General features: G+C 40.7%; 2 protein-coding genes across 6 annotated transcripts in view; one reads left to right on the plus strand and one right to left on the minus strand.

The window, feature by feature from the left end:
- CMSS1 (cms1 ribosomal small subunit homolog) overlaps positions 1-24395 on the minus strand; it is a 228872-nt gene that overhangs the window by 31120 nt on the left and 173357 nt on the right. The window contains exon 1 of one of the 4 annotated variants that reach the window (XM_090151383.1): positions 18651-19517. The exons of the other annotated variants lie outside the window; for them this stretch is intronic. Within the exon in view, the coding sequence (XP_090007509.1) occupies positions 18651-18735 (85 nt within the window). The 5' untranslated portion in view covers positions 18736-19517. Of the gene's footprint in view, positions 1-18650; positions 19518-24395 lie in introns of those variants that run through there. 4 annotated transcript variants of the gene reach the window in all.
- FILIP1L (filamin A interacting protein 1 like) overlaps positions 1-24395 on the plus strand; it is a 194920-nt gene that overhangs the window by 1100 nt on the left and 169425 nt on the right. The window lies entirely within an intron of this gene.

Below are 24395 nucleotides of genomic sequence, written 5' to 3' on the forward strand. Positions count from 1 at the left end.
AAAAAGCTTTTTATTACAAAAGCACCATGTCCCAGGAGAAACATCTGAAGAGGTAGATAGGTTCCACACTAACAGCAAGCAAAGTAAGAAACTGAATGGATTCCTGCACTTTGCTCAGTCTTCTTTCCTTAATATAACTGCTAATTATATATGTCTTATATTAGGCTGAATAAGTAAAAGCTTACATGGCAGGAAAAACCTCACCTGCTAAAGAAACACCTGATTCTGGTTACTCTCAATTCTAAGACCATCTGACCTTCCTTTACTTCTGCTTTTTGTTTGACAATTTATGCTCAGCACGAACATTAAGTTTATTTGGAGGTTATTATAAAGACTATCTATTTTGCATAAATTTCCTTCTAGACTCTTCAGCAAACAATAATTAGGGCAACATACTAAGGAGTTAACTTGAGCTGTGCGGCATGTGACAGATCAGACTCATCCAGAATGTTTCCATTGCAAGAATTTGGATATAAAGCTTTTACATGTGGACCTTGAAGCAATGTGAATGCATTCATGAAGTACATCAGTAATCAGGAGGCTTCATAGTATAAAAGCAGTGCCGTCTAAGATTGGTAACAGTCTTCAATAAACAACTGTCATCTCTGACAGAAAAGAGAAGAAACAATCACAGCTTTATAAATTTCTAAAGTCAGTTTTTTCTGAAGTTACTGTTTAATGAGTCCATTTAGGTTTTACAACAATCTGCAGCACCTGTTCTCTGTCTGTGTGTGGGAAAATGTTATTTCCCTGTCAGTGTAATAGATATTACTGGCTTAAAAAAGCATGACGTGTGTGAACGTAGCCTGCAAATACAGCATTCACACAGAAACCCTGCCAGTGGCAGCAGGGGCTAGCTAGTCCAGAGCTGAGCTGAAAAGGTCTCTGTCACAGAAACTGTTGGATGGTTTGTTTGCATGTGGATGACAAGGTGAGAGAATGGAAAATGACAGTATCACTGTAATGATAGATATGAGTCAGACATTAGAAGTAGGAAGAAGTAGGAGAGAAATGCACAGGAGTGAGCAAGCCTTATTGTTCTACTGTGGACAAACTTCAATCTGCCTCTATCTCCTTCACCCATTGGGACCCTCCCTCCTGCTAGCATACTTCTCTTCCTCATCTCTCCTCTCCATTAGAAATTTCCAGCACCAGAATGAGCTGGCTTCATCCCGCTAAAGTAGAGACTGGGGCAGGGGGGGAAGGAAAAGGGGGAGGAAGAAGAAAAAAAGAAAAAGGAAAATATCTTTATTTCCTCAACCATTGAAGAAAAGGAAGGCTGAAACCCTCTGTTTCTACTTAGGAAGCAAAGAAGGCCTCAGATGGGGCTGATACCCACTTTCCTCACTGGTGGTGGGACCACAACCTCCTGCTCATGGTTGTGGAGGAGGAGGAAGAGAAGGCCTGGCTCATGATATATACTACCAGTTGGCCAGGCAAAGATCCAAGGGGACAGTCATGGACTGCTGGCACTGGTGCTGTCACCCTTAACTGTATGTAGAACCTGAGCCAGGTGGGTAAATCCAAACAGCACCAGGGGGGGTGAGAAATTCCCTGTATCAGTCAGATCCCTACTACTGTGTGTAATATTTACAAGCCTGCTTTGGCGGCTTTCTTCTGGTGCAACCAAACAGCAAATGGTGCTGGGATTTTCCTTTTTCCCCACTGTTCCTTAGCCAAACCAAGCCGACAGAAACAAGATGGGGTTTTGAGGGAAGTCTAAGCGTTTCTCAGCTCAACCTGAAACAAGTGCCTTTAGTCAGTGAGCAGAGAGGTCATGCCAGATACTGCAGCCTACCTGACACACAGCTCCAGAGTGGGACTCAAACCCACCTCTGTCCACCACCATCACTGCCTAATTGGTGCTGCAGCCAGCATCTAGACAGGGATACCTCAAAGAATGGAATAGACAGCAAGAAGAGTGACGGTGGCACCTAGAGAGACAGCCCAAGATATCTGGGTACAGTTCTCTGGGTGTACACCTGTGTGAGGAGGGGATATGGTATTTGATGGGCAAATGAATTGCTACAGCTGCAGGAGGAGCTGCACCTCAACATCTGCCGACAAATTCTCTTTCAAAACCTCTCATAATTACTGTCACGACTCTGAGTTGTCATGGCTCCCAAATTGTTGTGACTGCCATCAATTTAGGAAAAGAGAGGCAAAGGAGGATGTCCCAATGTGTGCTTTACAGGAAAGAAATACTTACATGCAGAAAACAAAAGAATCACAAAGCTGAAGTGAAGCAAATGGTTAGTTAAATAACTTAAGTTGTTCTGAAAAGAGTTTTCCCAAAGTTGAATGGTAACAGGGAAGGGGGAAAAACATCAAAGTCCATAGCCCCAAGCTTTGTCTGACCTGCTTTCACAAGGCTCCCCCCAAGTATAAGAAGGGGAAAAAAAAAAAAGCAAACAATAAAACCCCTCCACAGGGTCCCTGTCTCTATTTTGCTCTTTGAGAAATAGGGATACCATTTTGCAGAAAAAAGCTCTGAGGGGAGCAACAACCTTCCAAGTCTGCATTTTCCTGCAGACTGATGTGGACTTGGGCCTAATGGTAACCAACGCTGGTTCTCAAGTTTTGCATGAGAAAATACTACTCATCACCTAAATAAACTCACTCCTTTCTACCCAAGGCAGAGGAAGATTTTACGCTCATGTCTAAGCAGAATGGGGCACACAGGAATCCACTGAAGACCTCACCAGGCTCTCTAGGCCTGCAGCCCCGCATGGCCTGACACAACCTGCCAAACTGCTCCCTCAAAATCTCTGGGCATGGGCACCACTTGCACAGTTTGATGGACATCAGAAAGCATCCTAGCCTTATTTCTGTAATGTCTCCACTAGCTAATGTCTTTGCATTGAAACAGAAAGCTGGGCTGGTCTCTGCATTGTCTCTGCATTGAAACAGAAAGCTGGGCTGGTCCCACTCCAGGGGGAAGGTGCAGAAGTGGTCAGACCTGATCTCTGAAAGTGACAATGGGTGCAGTTAAGGACACAGCAGATGCAGACCACTTTCCTCTCATGCCTGCATCTCTCTTGTAGTCACAGAAATATACATGCATTGACGTAAAACAGCTGTGCACAGACAGATGATGAAGCTTTATGGGGTGAAGACCTACTCCCTGTCCACTAAGAGCTAAACATAATAGGGGGGGCTAAAATGAAGCATCTCTATTGAAAAACATAGTTGTCTTATATGGAATCCCAGTTTGGCTAGATGAAATGGAGAGCAACTATGACATTTTTGCTTAGAAACAGTGATGAGATTGAAAATAAACAACTGGAATTAGTTCACCTGCAATATCATAAAGGGGTGCAGTGGTACAAGAGAGCATGTATATACCCAGGAGTGTTTGTCTCTAGTTGAAAGTATGCTTTCAAAAGTATGTAAAAATTGAGGATGTGCAGCTGGTTATAAAATAACCTGCATGGGTTATTTTTTCATTTTCATAGAGCAGTCCCCAGCTTCCAGCTTACTGACAGGTACAGAAGCAAACTGAAAACAGAAGGCTCCATTGGAGTGCACATTTGTACAGGTGTAGCATAGGCATATGGCACACCAATCAAAAAGATCTCTGCAGGGAGCTTGAGAGGAGCTGGGAACATGGGAAAGCAAAGCACAGCAAAAGCTGTGAGAGCAGTCTCTCTAAGAATAGTGTCTGCATGCCTTTCTGCTGCTCTGTGACATTTGCCAAGGAAAAGGATTATAGGCAATGCTAGACAGTACCAGTGCACTTCATTTTAACATATAATTAAGTTTAAAACAAGTCCCAGTAAAAATTCCACCTACACAGTGTGGCACAGTCACGCAGGAAGAAACTGTTCAAACTGGTACTACATTAAAATGTCTCACACAAACTTCTTATCTTCCATTACATAATACTAAATTCTTTCAACCTCAGCAAATTTACAGTGATTACTGCTGGGCCTCCAAAGTCAAAGAAAGAAATCTAACAACACTGAATTATTTTGTCTCAAACATCATAGAGTGAAAATGCATAAGCACAGCTGCAGAACTGTAAATTACATTTTTACGTAAAATGAAACTTGGACTAAACATAGTCCTGTTAAAATAAATCCTCGGAGGTTAACTTTCCCATTTTTTTCTACTCACAAGCAGCTTTTTAGTGGGTCTTTTTCTCAAGAATTGTCTTTAAACATGACATCAGTGTCCAATTTCTAGAGATCGTAGAATCATAGAATCGCTCAGGTTGGAAAAGACCTTCAAGATCATCAAGTCCAACCACAACCTAACCATACTACCCTAACTCTAACAACCCTCTGCTAAATCATATCCCTGAGCACAACATCCAAATAGTTTTAAACACATCCAGGGATGGTGACTCAACCACCCCCTGGAGAGCCTATTCCAGTGCTTAACAACGCTTTCTGTGAAGAAGTTCTTTTTGATATCCAATCTGAACCTCCCCTGGTGCAACTTGAGTCTATTTCCCCTCGTCCTGTCACCTGTCACCAGTGAGAAGAAACCAACCCCGCACTTGCTGCAATCACCTTACAGGTATTGGAAGAGAGCAATAAAGTCTCCCTTCAGCCTCCCAGACTGAACAGCTCCAGTTCCTTCATTTGCTCCTCATAGGGCATATTCTTCAAGCCCTTCACAAGCCTTGTTGCCCTTCTTTGGAGCTGCTCCAGCACCTCAGTGTCCTTTTTGCATTGAGGTGTCCAGAACTGAACACAGTATCCAATATTAACAAAACTCAGTAACTACGACATGGTTGTAGTAGACAGTTTTCTTAATAACTAATAATACTACAGAAGAACACACAAGCATAGGATGAAAAGAATTTAAGATAATCCCCAATAAACAATAGATGTTTTAGATACTCCCTCTAGGAGGACAACTTAATCATGCACAAAATACAGTCAAAACCAGGCATTTTATGCCAATTCTTGAGTGTCTTGAAGAGTACTCACTTAAACAAAACAAGCAGCAAATTTCTTCCTGTTACTATGTTTTACTCTGTTGATACAATGGTTAGAGATGCCATGCAATACAAATTGATGCATAGCATTGTATGTCCACTACTACTGTGGGAAGACAACAAAGGAAACCCCACTTGAGAAGAAAATGAGAAAAGATCACTAGCATACAAGAAAAAGGAAGGGTTGAAATCACATCAAGATTTGCACTCTCTAGTGCACAGTGCTGTTTTGCCATGTTTCAGTCCAGCCAACAGGCTTGCATATTCCCCACTGTAAATCCATGCAATATCCAGCAGCAGCCCACACGGGAGCTGAGGCAGCTCATGCCGTGGTGGAGTTTCTTGATACAGACAAGTAGACACCGAAAGACAGAAATAGCATGACCTCTCTCACCCCTTGTGCAACGGGGAACTTGAGACTCCTGACGGGGGGAAAGCAGAGCATTCACTCCCCCTCACACCAACTTTCAACTGACCTTCAGCTGTCAGAGGAGGACAAGGTTTAGGCTAATTATAGGTTTCTCGTTTCTTCCCCTCACGTGGGCAGAGCATCTTATGAATCTCACAGATCTGTCAGAGCAGAGGTTGTTTTCCCATTTGAAACTGTTCTGCTATACCTCAAGCATGTAAAGTGGGTCCTCCCCATCCAGTTTGTCTCCCACCAGTGAAACAAAAGAAAGAAATGCCAGGTTTGATGAAGAGATGCAGAGTATTGAGTGACTATTGGAGAAGTTTCTTCTTTACTGTATTCTCCCATGATACGGCATTTAAGAGCTGTTCATACTGAAGATATTTTTACTGTAAATAGTACAAAACTACAGTACACAGCCAGCAGTTTCCTATTTTACAACTGTTGAAGACATACTGCATATATTAGTTAATATGCAGTGTTTTCTTTGCAGTTTGTGTACACACAACACATGGTCAGAGAAAAAAGTCCTAGAGGATTTATTTGGGTAGAAGTCAGGTGCATGCAAACACACTGTTAAATTAAGGAGCTGCAGAGTCAGCATTTCTAGATCTGATTGGAACTGCTTAGCATTTAGCAAATAGCTAGCACTTCTTTCATCTCAGTTCATCTTACTGCAAAAAAGAAGATACAGAAATGTCAGTGGGCTATCCCGGGGCTTCAATAACATAGTTAAAGTGCTGTGGGATCCTTGAAGAAAATGCTACAGTATGATAAAATAATTGTTTTCTGAAGTGTATCAAACAACAATCTCATAAAAGTAGAAATTATTATTACTTTTTAAACATGTTAGAGAATACAAACCACTTGCATAGAATGAAAAACAAACTTGAGGCTTGCTCTGTCCGAGAGACAAGGCTCAAAAGAATCCTTTTTAATTTGAAATTACAGTTCTCTGGTGTGCGTATTGATAGCCATATTCAAAGGCTTCTTTGTCATAGCTGTTTTTCAGAGGCTTCTGGAAGAATGCCCTGACATGAAACATAGGAATGATAAAGGTTATCCGTATCTAACGGGTTTCACTACTGAATCCAGCTCAAAGAAAAACTGGTGACAGATCATGTAAAACAGGGGTCAGAATATACATGGTATGGGAGAGACAGAAGCAGCACTTTATCTAGGCCTTGAAGGTCTCAGCTCTGGTGACAGGCTCTTAAGGCAGATGTCTTCCAGTATCCTATAGGAATTCACATGCTATGAATTCCTCATTCTAGACCTTGCTGGGAAGTGTAGTCTCCTCCTACTTGATTTACTGCAAAATTACTGATAAGGAAACCATGCTGTAGCAGAACACTACCTCCAATGCAACAGAGCACAACAGAGATGAGATAGGCAGAGCAACTGCAGAGGAGAGATGAGTGTCCTAGTTCAGCCAAAGCTACAGAAAACAGAAACCATGAAATAATCCAAGTCAGACAACACAGAAAGCAGAACAGCCTTCAAATCAGACATGCTGTGTTTCATTGCTTGTCTTTGGCAGCAGAAATTATGTTCCTATACAATTCATATTATCAAAGACTGGCATAGGAAGAAAAAAGCCCAAATCTGTCATTGATAATTTAATCCTTTTGTTTATTTTTTCTGACTGATCACTTACCTCAGCAATGGTCACGACTGGAAGGCTTCACCAGGACTGTAATGAAGGTTAAGTCCTGGGGAACAATTTTGGTTATTAAGGGAGGTTTCAGCTGACTACACTTTAATTATTGGAGTAGCGCAACACTGAATTCCCAGGTACCCCATTTCAACCTGCAGACTAACATGACTTGGCTTAGCGCATATTCTAATGTTGTTCTCATAAATTCTTTAACAGTATTTCCAAATCTCAGAGGTAATCCAATTTCTTCTTTATTTTTTATTACGGAGGCTTTCAACAGGTACTTCAACTAAAAATAACTAAGATGTTAAAGATGTCTGAAATGCCAAAAATAGGCTCAGAAGACAAATTCCTCTCCAAGTCTTGTAATAATTAAAAGCACTGTGAATTTTCTAAATACAAAATAAAAAGTGATTTTGTGTTGACAAAATATTTTCAGTAGCTCTCCACAAAGACAAGCCATGGTAACATCTGGTTAAAATGATCAGCACAGGTGAAGATAAATAATACTAGGTATTATCTTCTATTGGAGAAACACAGAAATTGTCAGTGACAATAGAAAAGTGGGATGTTCAGGGTTTATCAAACAGTGCAGTGTCTACATTATCTGCACGAGTCTGGCCTAAATGAGCCAAGGCTTAAGGACTGACAAAACACATGCTGTCTGAGAAATATGTGGCAGATGAAGAACTGGATCTCCAAATAAGCAAGTTGCGTACTAATACATCACAAGACTCAGCAGGAACAATGTGATTTATCTCTCTGAATTCACAAAGCACTGACATTTTCCTCTGCATTCTCCTCCATGTCCTAAATTCACCAGTGTTTTGCTACCGTGTGGAAACAAGAATAGCAAATTGTCCAGAACTGGTCTAGTCTGCTCTGAGACACTGCATTCCCTACCTCTAGCACAGTGGAACCTGCAGAGGTGTCTGTGTGCTGCCCTGATCCACAGCAGAAGCAGTAGAAACTGGATCTTCCTCCAAGATGGTTATTAAAAAAAAAAAAGAGTAAAAGATTAAGACTAGAGAAAAAAATGCAGGCAGTGATCAAGGTGAGAGGGTTAAACCCAAAAGAAAGGCAAAGACACATCCACATCTCTGAGGTGATGGCAGAAGGGCAACAAGGACAACCAAGGAGAAACTCCAGCTCTGAGCCTCAGCACTTTTCCTTGTTCATGACAAAAATGCCTCATTTTCTACAGGAACAATGAGCTCGCCACAATGAGGTGAGCTGCTGCACCATCTGCTCAGTGTCCAGGAGGCAAGGGAACTCTTTCCTTTGTCTCTGTGCAGGCACAAAACAGAAGGGGTCCTAGAGTTGGAGTAAAAAAACTTGCTCCTAACAGTGCCTCACTCTGCTAAGGGGTGCTGAGCCCCTAATTGCTGCATCACTTGGGCAAATGCAGCCCACCTCTGACCGAGATCTTTTGAGAAGGTGCTGTAATTATGGCTCATCCCTGAAAAGTCTAGGGCAAGACAGAGCATGTTGTTTCTTACTCCCCTGTATCCATAGAGCTACCATAAAAAGCCAAACCAAAATAAAATAAAACATCAATTTAGATTAGTTTTCAAGGGTGAAATAGTTCTGTGTAGGAAGAAAAGGGGAGCTTACACATGTGTACAAGGAACTAAGGAGACACCTGGTTTCAGATGATGATGATTTACCTTTGACAATGGATACACAAATGGAGCCTGAGCTCCTGTCTGTTTCAGCAATCGCTGCTTTCCCTCAGTTTCTGCTAACCTAACAGCAGGTATTCAATTTTACAGTTTTAATTACCAAAATATTACCAGGATAATTTGCTGCAGTTAGTAACCACAAAACTGTAAAGGCAGCAACATGCTCAGTTGCATGTAAAATTACTCCTGATTAGAAAACAACTATTTGTGTTTATCAAGAACTGTTTGTGAAAGGAATACTTTAGGAGTTTAGATTGGAAACCTCTAAAAGGAAAAAGTGAACTACTGCCATAGCACGTGACACAAGAACTGACTTCCTGATGTGGAGGGGCAGCTTCTCTAAAGACTTGCAAGCCTGAAACATTTTTTTTTTTCCCCCCCCACAAGAGACCAACAGATCTGAGGTTTCAGAGGAGCTCAAGTGATGCACGTAATACCTGCTGCGTACACTAACACACAGCACTGTTCAGATCAGAAGGAACGGAACAGATGCTATTGATCTCACTGCCTCAGGTTAAGCACTTGGAGAGGGAAATTCCCCACCAGGGGCACATGAAAAAACCAGCACTCCCACTGTGCAGCCTTGAGGGATCTAGAATTTCCCTTCTACTTCTCTATTTGTGACTCTGTCTTTTAACTGCATCCAAGGATGAACACAGGTAAATAATGCAGAAGGCTTTACCTGAGGCTTACCTTAGCAGCTGCTTCAGAAGGGCAAGCTTAGGCTCCAGCTCTTTAGGACCCCCTTCAGCCCACAGAGCCTTATCACTCTTCAGCTCTGAGCCCCACTGGCTGCTAACCAACCTCCTCAGCAATATCAAGAGCTGCTAATGTCCCAGCACCTTTCTACATGGCAGTAATTAAGAAAGCAAAGATAAGCAAGCATTGTTTTTACATTGTTTGCAGGAATGTTGTGTTGCTAAAAACATAACATCTAGAAACTAGATATCTATCTAGAAAATTAGATACATATCCTCTTCCTTAAACTCTTCATGCATGTATCTGGAGTGGAGAATCTGCTTTGGAAATGACTGAATCACATCTGAATGAATCCACCAAGCAACACTTGCAGGGGTGAAGGGGACGTGTAAGTGCAAGAGTCTTCAGGCTGCCTCCATGCAGCAGTGCCTCCTGCAGTGACACTGGAAAAAAGCCATCCAGCCATTCCAGTCATTTTTTATGGTCAAGAAGAATACACAAAAATACAGGCCACCAAGAGGGAAAACATCTCAGACAAAGCTTGGAATTTTTTGACAGCACTGGAGTTTCTGGCCTATTTCACCACTGCATAAGGCAGGAAGAAATTTTGAAGAGGAGAATTACTTTTTACATCCAGCATTAGAGGAAGATGAAGATCATGGCTTCATTGCCAGCATGGGCAGGACAATAATGCGTGAGGTGCAAGAGAGGAAGACCCAGAGTCTCCAACTTGTGCTCAACATAGGAAGTCTCCAACAGGTCAAACCTTTTTCTTTTTCACCTCCAAATTCAAGATGGGAAGCAGAAGTAATTGCAGAGGATTTTCATTAAAAGAACAGCTTAGCTTCTCCTCTGGTTTGTTGGTGGATTGCTGCTAGCATGTACTTCAGGAAGCTTGAAGTATCCTTGTACTCTGCTATACAAGTAGGAAGCAAAGTTCCTTCTGATGTACTTCTGTATTGAATTATGGGTTGTTTTACAAAGAGAGATTTTAAGAGTACAGTGCTAGGATTTGGACTTGATCAGAGGTCCGTAGATCTGTCTGTTGCTTTCAGCACACTCAACTACAAGGTGCAAGCAACTTGCCTTCAGAACCCAACAGGAGTCGATCTGAGTCTGTCTCAGAAGGTTCATCTCATTCCCACCAGGAGGCTCAAGGCAGGCAGCTGCTCCTCCTCACTAGGAGTGCCTTCCATGGCACCCTAGCAGATTAGGCTCCATTCCCCATGAACCTATACATTATTAATCTTATCTGAAGCAGACAGTGCTGACGCCCAGCTTCCTCAGCGTCTGGAAGAATATCAGCTGTCTCAAACTCAGCCCAAGTAAACGGATAGAATGTATGCAAGTAGTACAAGAAAATACTTTTTAAAACTTCGCAGGATTCAGAATTGTCTCCCTCTTTCTTTTCCTGTGCACTACCAAAGCAACCGCCTGCAATTCATATCCCACTCTGTTGTCACTGCATCTACGGGTACAAGACGCTCCCTTTTGTATTTTCTGGTTACTAGATATCCATCCCACTTCCAATCAGACAAAGACCTGGACCTGGACCCAACTGGCCCATCCACTTGACTTTAGAGATGCAAGACTGCCTTTATCATACCAACAGCAGAAGAGTATGCAGGTGGTGGAAAACAGCATTACACCTTCCAAAGCCTAGGAATGGAACTGGAAATAAAATTACACAACATAATTCCTTAGTTTCTATTCCTTAGTCATCCTTCACTGGATTGGTTCCAAGACTTAGTAATTTCCATGGTTAGCTTTTTTTTTTTGTATGGGCCTTGGAGCATTATAACCAATAAATAGTTCCTAATTACCCCCAAAACTAGAAAAAAATACAAAAAATAATCTTTAGTAACTTACAGACCTTTCAAAGCCTCTAACAATCTCAAAGAAGTCTGAAGAGCTGTGTAGACATAGAAATACATGGCTTAGTATGTAGATTAAATGCTTTTAAAAAAAAATAAAAATCAAAGAACACTAAGCACTGCAGCTAAATTTTGCACTAGCAACTTGTTTCTTGGCCCCATCTTTAAATTTCAAGATTCAGTCCAGAAATGACACCAAGACACATATGCACAACCCATCCCCCCAAAGAAGGCAGAGATTTCTGTTGTGGAAACATTATAAGCAAGAGATATTTTAAAATAAAAACCTTCCACTATAGGGTCAAATGAGCTCCAGTTTTCAATCCCCTAAACCAGGGACCAAGATTTTGGTAGTAAGCAAGAAAGCATTCTACAATTTGAAACGTTACAGCCAAGCTGATGAAAGATAAGTAAAATCTGACTGATTAACATGCAGAAATTTCACTGCAGGAATCAACACACCGTGCTCACATCTAATGAAAACACATTATTCATTATTATGGAAAAAATACTAATTTTACTCACTATTTCCCACAGGTTTACAGCACTAATAAATCCAGATTTGTGTCATTAACTTCTAGAATTAATGACTGACTACCAGTATGAGTGCTATAGGTGGTAATTAAAGCAACAGAAATGTCCCATTATAAAGATGTTACAACCTTTGTGTGGGGAGGCACTGTGTGGTAAATGAATATTAACTTCAAAGGTACAGCTCATTTTACATGGCTGGCCTCTCCTACGAAAGCTGAATTTGAAGCATGTCAGTGTATTAACAAGATCACAAGATTATTATTTTTTTTTAATTGATAATTATAATGAAGCACTATGTCTGAATAGTATTATCTTCACCCCCTCCCATCATTAAAAAAAAAAAAAGATGAACATCATTATTTTCTAAAGCTCATTTTTGGCAATGCAAGTCAACTGTTCTCTCAGTTACTGTTTTGAAAGCAAGATTAGTAGACTAATCCATTTGTCTCCCCAGATGTGCTTTTTACATTGCCGTTTTTACCACATAACTTCAGGCATGGCAAATAAAAACTGTCTTGAATCTATGCTTGCTTCAAGGCTATTTTACAGCTTCTTTGTACTTCATGATGGAAGTAGACTGATGGTTTTGTAGCATGAAGTCCCCGGTTTAATTCTAGTACAAAGTACTTGAAAAAAAATATAGATTTTCAAGTAGAACGATGAAAAAATATTACACTTCCGCACTCGAATTCTACAAGGCCAAACTACTCAACCCGGAGGTAAACCTATTCATTTATATTTACCTGGCAAGTACATACAATGTTTTTTGACAAGACCTGACATTATCCTGTTTATCACTGTAGAAAAGGAAGACTAGATAAGCACATATAACATACTTGTTTAGCTAAAGCCTGTAGGCCTCCCTACAGTCCTACCTGGGTTTGACCCTCAGAGTCTTCTCTGTATGCCCTTAGGACACATCCACTAAGCTTTCATCACAGGGCAATGACTAGAAATTCACTCCACTACGTGGTTTCCAAGTGATGACTGGTTGACTGGTCTTAACAGTCTGATGTCTTGCATACTAGTGTACACAACTGGAGCCAAGATCTGTTCATATATGCAGAACAAAGCAATTGAAGTATACAGCAAATGGAGAAAGTTTGATTTAATTACACTGGACACAGCATTTGTCCAAGTAAAAGCTCAAGGGGAATATGTTTAAAAAAAATCCAGAAAAATGGGAACACTGAAAGAAAAGCATGGTCACAACTCTCATGTAGAAATGCTGATAAAAAGAGTTCAGAATTGCTGCCAAGGCTATTGTCATCCTGAATTTGTATTGGCTGTTCAGACACTAGTCACAAGACTTACAGAATAAAATAACACTTTGTTTTGTATCGAACTGTTACTACACGTAAAACTAGACAAATTGTTTGCTTTTTTTTTTTTTTTTTTTTTGCTTTGTTTTGTTAAAATGAACCAACATTGAGCACATGCTTGGTAGAATACGTATCTTTCAGGAGTCTTTTAATCAACCAGAGCAATTTGTAAACCCATTTCAAAAATAAATATTTAGAGGTCATGTAAGCAATGAACTCAAAGAATGGCTTAGATCCAGGCATTGTGTAGCCTGAATGATGTGATCCTCCAGACATCCTTTTGCCCATGTGGTGCCATCATTTTTTTTATTTTTATTTTTAGACATGACCAAAATTAAGCAAAGACAGAGACGTGAGGAACCGAGGGCTGTGAAATGAGACAGAGTAATGCAGGAGGGGTCAAATCCCACTACTTAATCATGATCTAGAAGAAGGGAAGGAATGAGCCGGTTGGTCACTGAGGCACTTGAAGAAGAAGCTGAGGGCTCACTAGCCTCCTCAGCATCATTAAACATCTTTCCTTGACCCAAGGACATTCTGGGGGTCAAAGGAATGGAGAAAAAGAGAAACAATACCTCACCTTTGAGAGACAATCCTCCATCTCAGCCTACAGAACAACCCTTTAAGAAACACTCTCTCTTCTGCATTTCAGCAAAAGTGCAAGGGATTCCTTTTGTCTTTGAAGGCCAAGCCTTCAGAGTAAGCCTTCTTCCCTTACCTTTCCAACAACCACTCCAGATCTCTGCACCAATGTGCAGCAATATACTTCCTTGTGCTACTCTACTAAATTAGCTGCAGCTGCTTCTGTAGCAAATCTTTCCTCAGCTGTGCGCTACAGAAACATGAAGTGGAAAAGTCTGCTTCATAGACTCCATGTCTGCCACAAAAACTGCATGAAATCATGAAGTCAAACGCAAAGGCCCCTAGGGATTTTCTGGAGCACTACTGTCACACTTCTTTTCAAATTTCAGCCGCTCAGCTGAAAGGATGTTTAACACTAACATTTTTGGGGACAAAGAGAATCTTGTCTCATTCTTCTCTCATTATTTAAGTGTGGCTGAACCCTTCTATTCTAAGAACAGCCAAAAATAAATAAATGCTGTGCATGTAGGGAAATTTCGACCTCAGAAGTGTAATTTTTCACAAGAACTTTGGAGCAGCTGAAGATGTGGGAAAGGACACTATTACTTGCTCTCAGCTAGAGCAGTTGTTAACAGGAACATATGGGTCTCTTTCAAGTCCATTTGCACAAAAGGTTAGCCTGCCAGTAAACAGCAGAATAATTTATTGCCAACCCACACACCTCTCTTGTTAAAACTGCCAGACACTTGAATATTGCCTACAAAAGCAGACCCCAGCTTGAGGTGAAAGCCATCTCAGGCCCTGCTATAGTCATGAGCTGTAACATCGTAGCAAAGGGACAGGGACCACTGTGCTGGAGTTCAGCTCATCCCTAGAAAATGCCACTCTGCACCTCTACACCTGGCTTTTGTGTCCTTTCTCAGGCCTAGCTGAAATGTTCATTTGGCATTCCAGTTCATCTATACTGGGAATTCAATGGAAAGCATTAAAACCTTAGTGCTTCAGTTTGGGTTTAAGGTTGAGATTGAGAAATCTCATAAAATCTGGGACACTCAGGCTGCGCTTAATGCTACAAAAATACAGCTCTTCTTCCAGCATCTTCCAGAGTTCTCATGAAACAAACAAACAACTAAGAAATGTATCAGAAAGGAACAGCTGTATAAGTAGAATGAGTTTTCAGAGGATGTCCATAACCTACCATGAACAGGTACACTAGAACACAGACAGGATGGTGAGGCAGTTTCCCTCAAATGTTACATGAAGTTGGTGGCAAAACCAGGAATAGTGTGGTTTTGCCACCAACTGGCTTACTTCCATGGCACAATATCAGTAAGTCCATGTGTGGCTTTACTGTTTATTTATTGTATATGTTTCTAAGTCTACTCACTTTTCATACACTGACTATGCAACACAAGAGGCATGCTTTTCCTACACTTGGGAAGCGTGACATTTAATTGTTTATTATCACTGAGCAAATTACCAGAAGGGTGGAAACTATTCTTCTGAACAGGCTGACCTAGGTCAACTACAGTCCAAGACTTTATGCTGCAGGTAGGATATTCCTCTTAAACACTGAAATCTCCTTGTGACCAGCCCCACTGCTCAGAAAACTACTTGCCTTGCTAGGTATTAAGACAGTCCTGTGAATGATTTATTCCTTTGTCTCCTCTAAGAAATCCTTCCCAGCACTAGAAAAGGGCATAGCAAAATGATGATAAGATAGCAAACACATTTGCTAATACAACGAGTAACTTTATAAAAGTGGACTTTGTATTTTCTAAGTTAAGAAGAAAAAAGCCTGTGACAAAGCGTGGCAAGAAATGGTATTTGTTCCTAAACTAGTTTTTTTTTCCAAACACTTTGCATGCTTTCAAAACACAGAACACCATACTTTCTGAAATGATAGGTAGCCTATTTTCTCAAGGTCTGTGCATGAGAGACCTCGTGAACATTCTGATCACATGCTGCCACCTAGCATTGACCGCAGCCCTTCAAGGAAAGTGAGAAAGGGGCAGGCTGACCCCATCATCACCTTTACTCAAGGTCTACACCTACCTCTTAGTTGCCCTTCGCAGCCCCAATGAACCAAACTGGCAATGCCACACAGCTTGTGCTGTTTACCACTAACCTTGCTCCTTTTAATTCAAAGCACTCACAGAGTAAACACTTACCCAACAAAACTGCAGGCTCTTGTGGAAAGCAGGCAGTGACCTTTTCAGCCAGCATAAACACTGCAGGAGGACCGTATTTAAGCAAACCTTATCATGAAATAGAAAACTTCCCCACTGGCATAATAATGAAAAGGAAGCCTATTTTCCACCAGAATTTTGCTGTATGAGAGTGTACTCTTAGTACAAAAGGATGTATTACTCTTCCATGCTGGAAGAGTAGTGACAAAACCACAGCATGCACACTCACTTGTCCCTTGAGCCATCCACATATCAAGTCTCCCTCCACAGCAGCACTCCTCCACTAACCAGGTATTTAACAGCACAGCACATGAGATACAGGCAGCATAAAACAAAGGCACATCACTGTGCTGAGCAGATCTCAGTGGTAAGCAAGAGCTGAGTCTTGCCACACTTTCTTTTTAACCTCTAAGAAACTGAAGAGATGGTATGCCAAGAGAGTTGCAGGCTCTATCCAAAGCCTTCCACATACCTCACTTGCATCAAGTCTGGGTACCCAATACCACTGCCCTTTGTCATATATCTTCCCTTCTTTCCACTCGTGACACTTTGAATGCTCCTTTTCACAAGGAGGAATTACTTTTTTTTGTGTGTGTTGTTTTTTTTTTTTCTTTTCAGGATTTTTTTTTTGTTGTTTTTACTCTCTCAACAGTCTCTTGCCAGCAATAGAAGATGTCAACTTTGCTAAAAAGCAAACTAGCTATTATCAGTGTAAGTGATAGCACTAAAAATATCTGTGTACTCCAACCCTCCATGACTCAATCTCTATCTATAAATACTTTAATGGGATCTATTCAATTTATTTTCTAGTTTCCCAGGTGATGACATGACAGACCTTCAACTTGGTCTTGCATAATCAGCATAGGAGAGGTCAGTGAATTGGCAATAACAATCTGTTTGAGAGCCAGCAATAGCAAGAGGGAGTTTAGATACTTGATAATGCACTAACACAAATATATGCTTCCCTCCTCAAAGACTTCAGCATAAAAAAAAAGAAAAGGAACAGATCCTTCACACCACAGTATCCTAGACTGTTTGATCTGGTTACCTTTTCTGAATGATTTGTGTTAATCTCCAGCTAGTCTACAAGAAGGAGAATATCTGGTATGTCAGGGTTTACAGAACAGACCACATTACAACAGTTCCAAAATCCTCAAAATTTGTAATAGGCAATCAGAAAAAGACCTCAGTTCAATATTTTTGCCTTGTACTTCATTTGTAATAGCAATTCCAAAGAGGACAGCCATTTCTCTGTTTAGGATTTCTGGATGAATAGAGGTAGGTTGCTCTGAAAATAATGCCTTGTTTATTTCCATGGAAACTACAGCAGCTAAAAAGAGAACAATAACACTGTTTGACAGAGATAATTCTCAGCTATAAAACACTATTTTTTCCAATGCAGCCACCACTATTAGCTGTGCATTTTTACTAGTGATGAACAACAGCCTGTAGCCATGCCTGCCAAAATCTGCACCAGCAGAAGTGGCCTCACTGTGCTCACATTCACTGTTTGGCCTCCAGAAATGCTCAGCAAGTGGAGGAATTCAGTGACAACCCTTTGCTTCGTATGCACTTCCATTTCAGATGTCATTTTGTTAGACTACCCACCTCTCTGCTGCCATCTGTCACACAGCAACAGCATGTAAGGGAATATTGGTGGGAAGGTTCAACCTCTACTGCCATACTGCCAACATTTGCCTCTGACCAACATAGTAAAACAGAAGCAGTCCTCTTGTCAAAGGCTTTGAGCATGCCTGACACTAACAAAATGCCCACTGTGTGCCTCCTCTGCAGCATGTGTTGGGCCAGCTGCTCAAGTGAAGCTCTTCTGACAGGACTGGGTCCTAATACTGGCAGTAAACTTGGTGCTCCAGGGAGCAAGACAAATCCCTGATATGAGAGGTGGGACAGAGACTCTCATCTGAGACATGAGGATGGGAGAACACATCTCCTCAGTACTAACAAGAATTTGAAGAGGCTGGACTTGGGCATAGAGAAATGCTTGGGCTAAAACTTTTTTTCTCTAGCTATACTCCTCTATTCATGTACTCCTGCATAGTAATGTAGGAACCCTGAGTGGGCTTCTCAACAGAACTCTTCAGCTTCTGCTTGCCAGGGACAACTAGGTTAGGTCACAAGAATGGAGGGGAGGGAAAGAAAAAAAAAAAAGAGTCAAAGATATATAAAACATTCATTTTAATTCAAGCTAGTGTTCCCTACGCCTCGCCTGGCTGCTCCTGTCAGTGAGGCAATGAGAGGTGATATTACAGGCCCACTCTTCAGAAATGCTCTAATATCCCTTGATATTAAGCGAGCCTGCCCATCAGCCACCTTGCTCTGCTTGCACACAAACCCAAGGCAAGTAACCCGAGGAGACATTAGCAACTCAACACTCACCGCAGTTTCGTGTTGTGGTCTGACCAAGCGGCACAAGCACTTAACCACAACCTTTAACAACAGTGTGAGAGGCACACTAATCCCTCATTGATATTCCGTGTCAGCTCCCATCATGAATCAGCACAGACAGCGACGGATTTCGACTTAAAAAGCCAAGTCTACTGTGCCTGTGCTTCTTTGGGGCAATAATTTTTTAGTGAAATTACCTAGTGATGCAGCCTGCAACCTGCCAGCCTCATCTGAACAGGGCCTCGTCAGAGCTAATGTGCAGCCGGGCCGCCGCCATTATGGCTGCCTGAGAGGGTAGGACACTCCCTTCAGGGAAAAATGCCTCAGGAGTTGATGTCACTTACACATCACCTGACTCTGATGAGCAAACTTGCCAGCGGCCAAGCACAACATAACAGTGCCACTTTAAAAGAAGTGTTGAGGACATGTTTTTCATTACCACAGTCAGCCCAAACGCTCCACGGTCTCCATCTCATCCCACTGTGCAACAGACGTTAACAAGCTGAAGAGACAGGAACATTTGGGTGATGAAATCATCCCACTAGCGGTGTGGACTACACTGAAAACTTTGTGGGAATGTCAAGTTAGATCTTTTCCGTACCCTGAAATCCTTTTTCACGGCACAATAGACTTTCTGATCCCTTTTTAAATTTAACTATTGTGCTTAAGCTTCCCAGGGCCTTTTTCTTTTTTTCTTTTTTTCTTTCCCCCCAACAAAGTAGAACTTCAGAAGTACAGAAGAACAAAAGAAGCTGAGTACTTTTCCATTATTATTAATTTTCCTCATGCCTTCTGATCATCTCGCCTTGTATCTTCCATACTCTAAAAAGCCTGACAGCATAAACAGCCTAATTAATCAGAACTTTGGTCATATCAACCAGAAAGAACTCACAGCATTACACACTGATGTTGTAGGATTATAGCACCAGCTATGTATTGTAGCACCTGCTCAGAAGAATCAGTGCATTCTTGCACAACCAAAACTCAACAGCGCCAAATTTTTCACATCTCCAGTGGGTGAGGGGAATGAAAAACAAGCTCAAAGATCCCAGGTCCAGGGTGAGGTGAGACCCAGAGGCAGTGTGGCATAGCAGTGTGTGCAGCAAGAAGGCATAGAAGAATAAATCATTTGACTTCTCCATCCAGAAAAGTCAGGCACTTTGAGAAGTACCCCTTGAATTTACAGCTGGCTTACCAGAGGGAGCCAACTCCTCTACTCAGCCAACTAGATTAGCAATAGAAGTCTTTTAACCACTTCATTTAAAAGCAAAGCTTTTGGAAGGATGACTTTTCCTGTTGGGCATGCCAATAAACCAGTAGATCTGCCAGCACTGAAGGATGTGATTATCTCAATGCAAGACATTGCTCAGTTTCATTTCTAAAAGAAGGTCAGTTATTCCAACCAGTATTCAAAAGTTGTCAGTAGCCATAAAAAGTTATTCAAGTGAGGAAAAATAAAGGGAGCACAAACACAGGAATTAGTTGGCAAATATGTAATTATTTTATATATATATACTGTTACTATTTTTAAATGCAAATGGAGTCAGAACACATTCTCTTAGTGACAACGTAATTTAAGTACGTAGTCTATTATTCAGTATTATGTTGAATCAACATATTGCAAAACCTTAACCTCCATCTCATTTCACTCTCCTGTTCTACCTCCAGTATGGTTTAAAATAGACACTATATTCAATTCCTGAGCTTTTAAAACAGATAACAAATGCTATTGCATTCAACTCTAGAGAATTGTATGGTATTCATGAACTGTCCAAGGAATCTCCTGACGGGATAATATTTAAGACTTTATTCCCTAAAGCAACATTTCTCAGATGACCTCAATCCTAAAAAGTTACCTAAGTTGCATCAAAGCTGTTCAGACATGTTGTTGCTGGCATCAGCTCAAGTTCTTTTAAAACACAGTCGAGATGTACAATAGAGAACAATGAAGTCAGCACATGTGAAAGATTTTTAGAAGGTGCCTAAAAGAAAAAAGCAAGGCAGAACTTGCGTATAAATGGGAGTCTCCTCTTCACTTGAAACTTGCTCAGCCACTATGCTCTTTTAAGTCCTGCATGTCTTACCTTTTAGCTGTGTTAAGATGCTACTGATTGAGGACCAAGATACATGTTAACACACAACCTGCCAGAGGTGTTTGGAATTCCATCTGATTCTCATCAAAGAAAGAAATTCCTCACCCTTATTACAGAGTGTAAAAAAGCTACCAAATGCCCCAGAGCAGGATGGCTGCCTTCTGGAATGCCACACATTGCAATACCATCAGCTCCAGGTGAATTATATGGGTTCTCCATGCTATCTCCATCTTTCAGTAGTGGCTTTGAACCAAGAATTTTACTATTGAAGAACAAGTACGGAAGGGCTGAATCCCAAGATAAGTAAGCAGCAGGGCTGACCTCATAAGCCATTCCCTGGGGCATACCATTGGGATTGCATGAGGTTCCTGGAAACTTTATATGAAAAACAGACATTTGAGGTTTTGCCATTCATAGGCAGGAAGTAAACAATGTTTAGCAGGAATTAAACACACTTGTTAATCAAAGAAATTTAAAACACAGAAAACACATACAGATCAGGCTGGGGTTAAAGTAGTGCTTAGACCCAATACGGGAATACAGCAGGAGCAAGTCATGGCAAAAGCCACCCATGTAGCTGACGTACATGTGCATACTTGTGATTGTTTACAGAACTACAGGCACAGTTCTCTGACATTCAAGAAACATGGCCACTGCATTAGAAAAATAAGAATTACAGAAGCACATTAAGAGACGTTCAGATCCATTCCACAGGATTTAGCAGGAAAAACAAAACAAAACCCACCAACAAACAATGCACTTCAGTGGGTAGAAAAATCAATGAGTACTTATGAATACCTTCCCATCTTACTAAAAGGCTCCACAGAGAATAAGCAAAGTAATTGATTGAGAATTTTGACTTTTGTCTGCTTTGAGCTCTCATGCAGACAGGCCTCACTCCTAAGGTTTCCCTTTGCACAAGGAAGAAATCTATTCTATATTTTAAGTATGCCCTTTAAACATATGGTAATACTGATTATTATCCTAACTTCTGTAGACTTTAAGAGTAACTTGCTGGATAAAAGTGTTGAGAAACATCAGCAATACAGACGATAGATGTGATGGGTCTAGAATTTGCTTCCTATTACAGCAGAAAGCCATGATCTTTATTGAAATTTCTTCACATTTTTTCCTGCTGCGTAAACATCAAGGTCAAGTATTCTGGTCTTTAAAACACTTGCCCCTCAGCTGCAACATTAGATCCACAGTTGGAGGTGTTTGGCATAATTCTCATTTTGCATGCTGCATTACAAGCTCATATGGACCACACTAACAATTCAGACAGAGACAGCATCTCTAAGGTCCTTGGCCTTTGCCATTTTGATTGCTAGAAAACTCCACTAACCGCCCACTAACTAGCACTAGAATAATGGATCATCGCTCTTGTTTTTCACTGCCCTAACAGACAGTCTGAAAATGAGGTAAAATCAGAATAATACTGAACCAGTAGAATAAAGTGAATATGCCAAGGGAAATATTTGCTTTTCATTTCTCCTGTGCTTGATTTAAGCAGGGTTAGGGTGCCCCCACATATATATTTATACATATACATATATATTTAGTATGGCACACTTTGCTCAGAGCAGCTGAGGAAGACTGAATACCTGAATACTCATTTAGTATTCTGAGCTCAACTTTTTGTGTTTTTCTCCATAGAGACACATTAACTACCAAGGGAGAAGTACAACACTGTGTTTATGTGATGTCTTCTATCAGCAGAACTCAAAGAGCTACAATGTACTTTTTAATGCATTTATCAACCACAAATCCACAGCACTGGACTTGCAATGACTTTAGGTCTCCCACAGAAGGTATCAGCAAAAATCTTTTGGTTCTTTTTTCAGTAACCAAAACCAAAGTACTTTCAGGACTCTCCCCTCCACCCCCTCCCCCCCCCCCCCACAAAAAAAAAAAAAAAAAAAACACAGAAAAAGAAAAAGAAAATAAGCCTAGCCTTTGATCAGTTCCACCTCATGCAGCCAAAACGTCATCCTCAGCTACTAAATGTTCTTGTTGTAGCCAAGTTGCACTACATTGAGATCTGGGTATTATACTTGTGTCTGGATCACTTGATTTAAGAAAAATCTGAAATTCAGTGAAAAAAGCTGATGGAACAAAAATTCTCAAGTAGCACCTACCCCACCAGGGCACTGAGAACCTCTCAGCTCTGAGTGCAAACATTACAAAACTTAAACATTCCCACTACGATCTGCAAAAGAAGACAACCAGTCCAAGCACATCCTAAGACCAATCTGTTGTTCCACCTCCCTGGCTTTACAATCCTAAATAGAATTGAAATAATCCCAGCTCAAAGCAGGGGGATTGAAAATTCAGCATACTAAAAAGTTGTTCTAATAATATGTTCTGATGTCTTAAGAGGCAGATAAAAAACATGAAAAAATTATTAGCAATTAGGTTTTAGGGATTGTGATCTCACATGAAAAAAGAACAAATTAAACTAAAGTCAAAGGATTTATGTCCATTCACATGAAAACACAACACAGCGTTCAAAAAAATACCTTAAATCTTAAAATCCCCAGATGCAACTTCTGTGGCCAATGTCTATATTAGCCACATGTGCATTATCCTGAAAGGAGGTTTCAATTATTTTTACAGTGAGATAATATTCCCACGACTATCTTAAAGTCTTAGTAGCATATAACAATTAAATTTCTTCCTTGAGAAGACAATGGCTAACATCTGCAACTTTGAATCTACACAAGAACTAGCAATTTTCTCTCTCTCTTTTTTTTTTTTTTTCCTTGAGAACAGTGACATCTCTCTGACTTTTACCCAGTACCATAAAGTTACTGACAAGCTTCAGACGAGAATTTGAGAGGAAGCAGGGAGAAGTCTTCTCTGAGGCCAAGTGCAAACTGGAAGTTTTGCGCCTTGCCAGTTGCAAGAAAAATGGGAAACAAAACACCTCATTTTGTAATAAATTACCAGCTAACACACTTAACAGAAGGAAACCCAGCCTTCACCAGCCAAATCTGACTTTCACTCAGTGAACTAAAAATATATTTGCAGAGGTTTGTTAATATGGTTGACCTCAAAATTTGGAACTTTCTTCCTTCCAGATGCAAAATAGCTCAAGACTGCATTTTCAGAGCAGGATCCAAAGGCCCCTCTACCGTCTAGTCCCTACTGAATTTAATCACTGAGCATTAGTGAATACAGCCAATCCTAGAAACTAAGAAAACACTGTTATCCCCACTTTTGGATATAAAATTGAGCAATTAGTCTCTTCTGTGCTTTCTATTGTATCATTTACAACATTGCTATGCAAGGTTTAGCACACTGCATGATGCCAGCATTGAGTTTCATATACTCTCCTGTGTTTGAGCCTAATAATTAAAGGAAAGAAAATAGCATAGTCATAGGGCTAGGATCAAATGTAGAGTTTTTTTGTTGTTTTCTTTTTTTCCTCCTCTCCTCTTTCTTAAGATTATGTTAAGAAAATAAAACAAGAGACTACACATATTTTGTAATACAGAGAAGCGCAGAAAAGGTACCATGAAGGTGGCTATATAAAAAGGCTTGTTTTGCCAGAAAAAAACAAGGAGCTGATATATACTAACCAGCAACACCACTACAGGTCAAGCCAATTGTCCACATTAGCCAGCTAATCCAAACTGTAGTTTGATTTGTCTGAGTTGGGATCTGAAGAAGAGGCATTTCAGGTTGCTGGGGGTTTTGTCACAATCATTTTTTTAAACAGAAGTTAGTGGTCAGTAACTAAGATTACTTTGACCGTGTCATCATAATGTTTATTGTGCCATGGCTGTATGTAGGAAGTCACACAAACCACACTGCTTTCAGAACTTCCAGCATCAATAGCAATGTCCTCAGACTGTCTTCTGCACTATGGATACGTGACTAAAACAATTGCTTTGAACTGAGAACAGTGATATCTCTATGACTCTTTCACAATACCATAAAGTTACTGACAATCTACATACAAGTATTGGTGGATCACAACAGTTTCTTTAAAATGCACAGT

This window comes from Phasianus colchicus, chromosome 1, assembly GCF_987193195.1.
Source record: "Phasianus colchicus chromosome 1, bPhaCol1.hap1.1, whole genome shotgun sequence".
Classification (NCBI taxonomy): Eukaryota; Metazoa; Chordata; class Aves; order Galliformes; family Phasianidae; genus Phasianus; species Phasianus colchicus.